Genomic DNA, 7,404 nt, shown 5'->3' with positions numbered 1-7,404 from the left:
AGAAAAAACTCATAAGATAACATATAGTAAAAGATAAACAATTTCTTTCAATTGAAGAATCAGAGACAAAATATCCAACTAGCAACCAAAACTACTCGCACGAAATGCCGAAGTCATCAGTGAAATCATCATTTGCCTGCATGCATGATTTGCACACGAGACGCATTGTAGATCTGGTACATTGATTTCAAATTTTCATCTCCCATGGCTTTGGATTCTGAGGATCTTGATCTCTTCACTGATTAACGGTCCAATTTATGCCAGAAGATATGACAGCATGGAATTGTCACACATTTGCCTATAAAAAGCAAACCCTTCCTCCTCGCTTTGCACTTTGGCAAAAAATTTCTTTAAAGTGAGATTACCGACGAAATTTCACTCTCTTTTCACATTAACCTTCTGTTCCCGGCGAAACTTCACCAGCGGAGTGTTTTGATTCTGTTAAATTCAGCCCCAGATTTTCCCTTTAGGTAATCTTCGTTATTCTTCCTTGCAAGATCTCCATTTGTGTGTGCTCTAATTCTTTCCTTATAATTGTCTGCAACTATTATGTGTCAGGCAGATCATTCAAAGATTTTCCCCTTCAGTAATCCACTCATAAAACTACAAACAAAACTACGAACTTTGCACATTCCTTGCACCTTCACGGCACGTTTCCTTTATTGTACTAAAATGTCACGTTCCTTCTTTATCAAGTTAACTTTTAAGCAACATGCTCATTCTCGGCACGTGAACATTACATTCATTGCACCCGCACACGTGACTGTGACACAGGCATACACAAGAATAAGAAGGTCCAATGTACTTTAAATGAGCATGGATAAGAATCCAAATAGGAAGAAATAACTCAAACAAGATAATATTTAGTAAAGAAAAACAATTTCCTCTAATTGAAGAATTGGACAAAGTTTCAAACTAAAAACCAAAAGCTACCAAAACTAAAACCAAGAAACATGAAGAAATTCGAATCAATTTTATAAATTTAAATTCATGGGGGAATCGGAAAATAAAAATCAATGACACTGCAGAATTCTTGTATTCCAACTCAAATTCAATCTTCAAGGCACTTGTCTACTCTTGTACGAGAAACGTAATTGGGACTGATCCGAAACTATTGCTCTTCGTTAATCCTTCACCAATCATCCAATCCATCCCTTCACATGCTTCTGTACCAGCACAAAATGGTAATTTTAACGTAATCAGAATAAAGAAAAAGAGTAAGGGCCTGTTTGGAAGCGATTTTTTCACCAAAAAAATTGATTTTTTGACCGTTATTTCACTATTACAGTCGTGATATTTGACTTCTTCTCTCACAGATGGACTCCACTTTTCTCCTAATGGTCAAAAAATCAATTCTCAAAATCACTCCCAAATAGGCTCTAAAATTATGGAATAAAAAACAGCATCATCTATTTGGCACAAGTTCGAATGAGTCACAGACATCCATTCTTTTAAGAGATTAAGGATAAGGTGATTCTTGCTAGAAGACTATATATATATATATATATATCTAATAATATGAACAATCAACTAAAATAAAATTCATCTCCAATCACATGAAGCAAAGTAGGTTAGAATTGTTATCCAAGAATGAGGAAGCAATGCATCAGCACAAGGATGAATGCCTCTAAACTTCAATGGTTAGGAATAAAAATAAAACCCAAAAATTATTGTTGCATAGAAAATGGTGGATATACATTCACATTACGCAGTCGATAGAACTGATAGCCAAGCCATAAGCATGATACCCAAATCACTAACCTTTCAAGGTATGTTCGGTACTCAACTCCTACTACATTATTATAGACCACATCCTGGCTTCTTTTCTTTAAAATACTGTCCAATACAACCCAGTCTCTTTTTGTTCTTTAATATATCCAATACAATCTAGACCAACTCACCAAACAGGCCATCAAGGCATTATGCCAACCGTGTTGTTCTAATGTTACAAGTATCCAAACATTGCACACATGGAGGAAAGGAAAACTCACCCCTGAATCATGATTATGGGATTCTCTGGTTTCAGAGGCTGGTTTTGCATTCCTCTTGGCTTTGAGTAACTTTTCACGATTTTCATAGAAGTTGAAATCTTCTAATATAGAAGTCTTTTCTGAATAATTCTTGAAAATGCTTAGCATTTCTAACCCTTGCTTCAGTCCAATCTGTTAAGAACAATTATAATTACAAAAGCATCTGTCAACGTTATGAAACTGACTCTGCTAAATAAAAACATAGGGAAATCTTAGTAAATAGTGTTCATCAAAGAATGTTATAAAGCATATAGTTAATTTCAAGTTCAATTAAAATTACATGCACATCCATGTTCATACAAGTTCAAGGCTAGAATTCAAATCGAATTTGATTTAATACAATATGCTCTAAAAGAAGGTTGCAAATTAAGAAAAAATACCTCTTGTGTATCCCTGGTATATGTCACGGACCTATTATCATTGTTTTCAAGGGTAATATGGTTTAATTGAATATTGGGAACGTCTTTAATTATGTGCCACTTCACGGGGAAGAAACCGTTCCACTTGTCGAGCTGCCAGAAGTCCATATTTTTGTTGAAATCAACCTGCCCAGTCATCTCAGCTACACCTATGAACTGTCCACTCGCATTCACCTGGATATAAACCAAGGTATAAATCACTCCAAATAAAAGAAATGCATGTTGGGTGAGCAGTACGGAACATGACTGAATAGTCAGTATAATGTACAGGATTTTAGTTTCTTTTTATTCTTTAATAAAGTCAGTTCCATCATATCATTCCTACCAAACATAGCATGAGTGACTGAAACTACTAAAACAAAGCATAATCAGACTAAAAAACTGAGTACATGATTTATGTAATGATAAACAGAGGTTTAGTTAAGATGACTATAGCAAAAGATCACAAACCACAAAAATATCGACTGCTGAGTTGCAAAATAAAAGGAAAAAATGAAACAAGCTTACAGAAAAGAATAGGAAGACTGGACATTTCGCTCCCGATTCGCTCGATGTAGCATTCGCATCACGTAAAGCAGCATCTAATTTCTTGTTGCCATTCGGAGTACTTGACCAAACCTCATATTTGATGCACTTGTGAATGTCATCCTCGCTATATGACTTGATCACATAAAACTTTGCTTGAGCATATTGTATTTGAAACTCTTGTAAGTTATATTTGTCCCTTGGAATAGCCAGCCCTGGCTGCTCAACCTCAGCTGATAGCTGCGTGGAATTGCACCTATTGTTGGCTCTAGGACCACGAGTTAGTTCTGTTGATGCTCCAAATTCTCCATTTTTTCTAAAATTTTCTCTTGACTTATATCCATTATTGTTGTTCCATACTCTGCCAGTTGATTGATAATTCACTGGACCATAGTGCATGAAACCACCTGTGTTTCGGTTTGCGAACGATGAAAATTTTCCAACTGGTTGGAATCCATTTGGAAGGGCAGTCGAACGGAAACCAGATCCTAACTGCAACAGATGACAACTTTAAGTCAAAGAAAACATGTCTTCAAGACACCAGGGCAGACAAACCATGACATCAAAAGATTTAGTAAATACAGATCCCAATAAACTAAGTGCATGTTTGGTAGGGACAACACAATAAATAAGAAAGAACAAAAGCTAAAGATCTAGTTCGTTATTTTGTCAAGTCATGTTTGCAACGTATCAAATGTACACTAAGATTTTTAATGATTACTTGCACACAACAAAAAATCTTCAAAAAATAAGAAAAAGGAATACCAAGTGCCAGTTTAAGTTTTATGTTGTAGCAGCTAACAACTACAGTACATTATATAGGTCGTTTAGAAGAATATGAAGCTCAGATTAACCCAGAAGAAAACATGATATACCTTGTTTAACGGCTCGAGTGGCTGAGTAGGACGGATAGAGTTTGAAAAATTAGAAGCAGGCTGTTGTTCTCTCGGATTCCAATTCAAACTTGAAGCCTTGCTCGAAATATTGTTATTGCTTTTTGTCGAGTTAAAAGCAATGGACTTCCCTGAACCACTTGGTCCCATCATAGACTTTATAGTACCAGACTTAGCAGCAGGGCCAGATGAGCCATTTCCAGCATAGTTAGAATCATATGTGTAGCATGGAAATGCGTCTGATCCATAAGGACCATAGCCAGGCATATAATAGAGAAGTGAACTATTAACAGATTGGATACCCTGGTAAGTAGTGAATTAATAAGTTATTTAAAGAGTAAAAATAACAAAACAACATATTATAGGAATTCTACATGAGAAGAAGCTTCAAAATTATACACTGGATCAATTTACAATTCTAGTCTTGTGGGAAGAACATACTTTGTAAGAACCACCTGCTGTGTTAAAATAACCTTTTTCATCCGACTGAGCAATGTTACCATTATATCCTGCAATAATATCGAAATAATAATGCAGTAAATACACTAAACCAACCAGTTGAGTGATTTACAAAAGATCTTCAGCTTCACAGATAAACAATATCGACAAGGTGCACAAACCTTGCACTGACTTCCAACCCTAACTAGAAACAACATCTTTCTCCCAACTTCACTATCCCACTATCAAGAAAAGGTGCAGTTTATAGAAACTATTTTTTGATACAGAACCAGTTAACTTCTAACCTGGATAGTTATAGTCATAATAGCTAGTAGTTGGATAATAAACACCTTGCTCCAAACCTGATGTTTGATCAATAACAATTCCTTTGATACCAGATGCAGCTTCCTCTATGGAAGGTGCAAGAGAAACAGAAGCAGATGGTAGTTCATCTTTCCCGAAAACCTGAAAGGTCAAAAATCAGAAAACGCACGTGTTATGCACAAATTAAAAATAATGACTATTTTTTTTTTTTGGCTAGTTCCCTCTCAATTAAATTTCCGAAACTATCCTTAATTTTTGCGATATAGGCATATTATGAATGCAGAAAACAGAAGAATAACAGGTTAACTACATGCTACAAGATCTAGTAAATGTCATGAACAAAGCTCAGTATGGAAGTTGGAGAGCAAATGGGGTTGCAAAATCATCCTTGCAAGTAAATTTACAATTTCACAGCCTATGATGCCAAGAGTGAAATGTGAGATGCTGTACGCAATTCAACAACGAAAATTTCTACAACTTTAATTAGCAAAAAAAAACCTATTATATTGATAGTCTGACCAAAAAGAAAAGGTATATTTTTTTATTCAGTAATTTTTTTACCTCAAATACAGTAATGCCTGAAACTCAATAAGTATGATAATTGAATCAAACCCAGCAAAACAAAATGGAAGGAGAAGGAAGAGAACAGAACGTTTAAGTAAACAAATTATATCTCAGATAATTAATCAAGAAAGCCACCTTAAGCAGAAAAGGTATTACGAATATCCTGATGCCAAACAATGTGGATTAAGGCATACCATATCTTTTCCAGACTGATCAATTGAGGAATCAGAACTTGGACCAGGAGCTATTGGCTCAGCTGTAACAAGTGGTTAATTGCATCAGATATATATTTTTCTACAAATTTTATAAGCTGAAACATGTGGATCTAAATTCACTCACTATATACACAATACTACATGAGAGAATATATAAATCAACTTTTGAATTTATAACTTAATATTGGAAATTTGGAACTCGTAAACCTATATACCCTTATTTTGTAAATTGAAGAGGCATTATTGTTAAACAGAAAACAAGTGTCCAAGCTCTAGAACATGTAAGATAAACTGCCTAAAGCAATTAATAAATTGATTTCTTCAGAGGACATCAACACAGTATTAAAACTAATGCTCTTTGCATGTTCTTTTCCCTCTTCATCAAAAGCATTTCATGAATTCAATCATGCAAAACGAATATAAATATCATTGGCTATAAATCAAGAGGCAGAGAATACCATTTTCTACATTCTTCTCTCCAGTCATTGTGTATCTTCAAAATAAACCTTCTGGCCTACAGACAACAGAACGAGGGAAAGGATTAAACAAAAACACTTTGTACATGTATAGAAAAGACAGGTAGTGTTTGACAGTATATTTAGTTGTCAACAGTATGAGAAACACTCTTAATTATAAATAAATATCTCATAATTGAAATGCTGCATTGTCATCCCATAATAATGCTGGAAGAGTAAATAAATTAATTAGTGAAAACTCAACAAAAGGTTTAGACATCTATGGAGCACCCTCGTGCAAAAGCGGATTCTGTTATTCCCTCTTAAATGTAAGTGAGCAAGATTCTTTATCTCCTTAAAATTTGGCAATGCGCAAAAAAAAATAAAAATAAATAAATGTACAACTCCACTTTTGGACACCATGAAAAAACCTTCATAAACCAGGCATTATTGAGGATTTTTAAATGGCCTAAAATATCCAAACAAAAGATTTTTTCAATGATACAAATAAGGATAGCACAAATCAAAGAAATGGGATATTTATGAGAAAACTTCGGGTTTTTCCCCGCTCACAAAAATATCCCTACCATTGAAAAGACAAAATAAAATGTCAATGAAAGAAGATATTTTTTTTTTTCCTGCCGCACCCCATATTCACATATACAAGGATTATTTTCTCCGTATCGTGCAGCCATCAATTCATTTCAAAACGGGCATCTGCAGATATGCGTGCCTCCGTATTATTGAAGTTAATATAATATTTCACATCTCACGCAAAAACGCGAATTTCGCAGCAAAAATTACAACTTTAGAAGAAAAAGGAGAACCATGCGAGATTGTGAGTCTTATAAAATAGCTTTCTTTTCAGTCTGGTATCAAAAAAGAGAAATTTTCCTTCTAAGATGAAAAAAAATGAAAAGAAAGGAACTTTACTATGCATAAGTATCCTAAGTAAAAGTAAATTGATTACTGGACACATATATTCAGCTTAATGTGCTTGGAAGTTTGAAAAAACTACTATATCGTGACTTTTAAAAACAGCATAATCTCAAGTACAATATCAAACCTGCAAGTTCTGATTAACGGGAAACCGCTTTATTTACAAAGCAAAAGCGGTTTTCCGTGGAAGTGGAGTCGAAGAGGTAGTGAAAGAAGAAAGAAACACGCAACGGAGGCGTGTGTACTCAGAAGACTGTGTACCAAAAACCCTTGATCAGATCTAACGGCTTCTTTTGTTTTCCATCGGTCTTTAACAATAATGCTTGAATGGTGTTGCTATAATACCAATTTATGTTTCATCATTTGATCATTTTAGTTAAACGTAAAATTATGTAATTTATTTAATTTTATATTTCATTAAAGACACTTAAGTACCACACCAATGGTGCTAAATAAAAATATTCGATTTGTAGTGAATTTTATTTCGAAGGTCAATGAGATTTGGAAATGCCTGTCAAAGTTTGATAAAAGTTTTAACCTATTTTAATAAAAAATTATGAAATATCTCTACCTTCTCTTAAAAGAGAAAGTTTAGGATCACT

General features: G+C 34.3%; 1 protein-coding gene across 3 annotated transcripts; it reads right to left on the bottom strand.

The window, feature by feature from the left end:
* Positions 1-843: 843 nt before the first annotated feature.
* On the bottom strand, positions 844-7,118 carry LOC111410731. Of its 3 annotated transcripts, none has more exons than XM_023041221.1 (10): positions 6,930-7,118; positions 5,867-5,922; positions 5,388-5,449; positions 4,611-4,770; positions 4,309-4,376; positions 3,850-4,170; positions 2,957-3,466; positions 2,411-2,623; positions 1,992-2,162; positions 844-1,166 (listed from the first exon to the last, which is right to left on the bottom strand). In XM_023041221.1, the coding sequence occupies exons 2-10, from the start codon at positions 5,892-5,894 to the stop codon at positions 1,140-1,142; spliced, it is 1,560 nt and encodes a 519-aa protein (XP_022896989.1). In that variant the 5' UTR covers positions 5,895-5,922; positions 6,930-7,118; the 3' UTR covers positions 844-1,139. The 3 variants fall into 3 exon arrangements, with proteins under 3 accessions (XP_022896989.1, XP_022896990.1, XP_022896991.1); XM_023041222.1 differs by having other exon boundaries at positions 4,656-4,770; XM_023041223.1 differs by having other exon boundaries at positions 4,668-4,770.
* Between the last annotated feature and the right edge of the window lie 286 nt (positions 7,119-7,404).

This window comes from Olea europaea, chromosome 15 (genome assembly GCF_002742605.1).
Source record: "Olea europaea var. sylvestris chromosome 15, O_europaea_v1, whole genome shotgun sequence".
In the NCBI taxonomy this organism is placed as follows: Eukaryota; Viridiplantae; Streptophyta; class Magnoliopsida; order Lamiales; family Oleaceae; genus Olea; species Olea europaea.
This window is presented reverse-complemented; position numbering and strand designations above follow the sequence as displayed.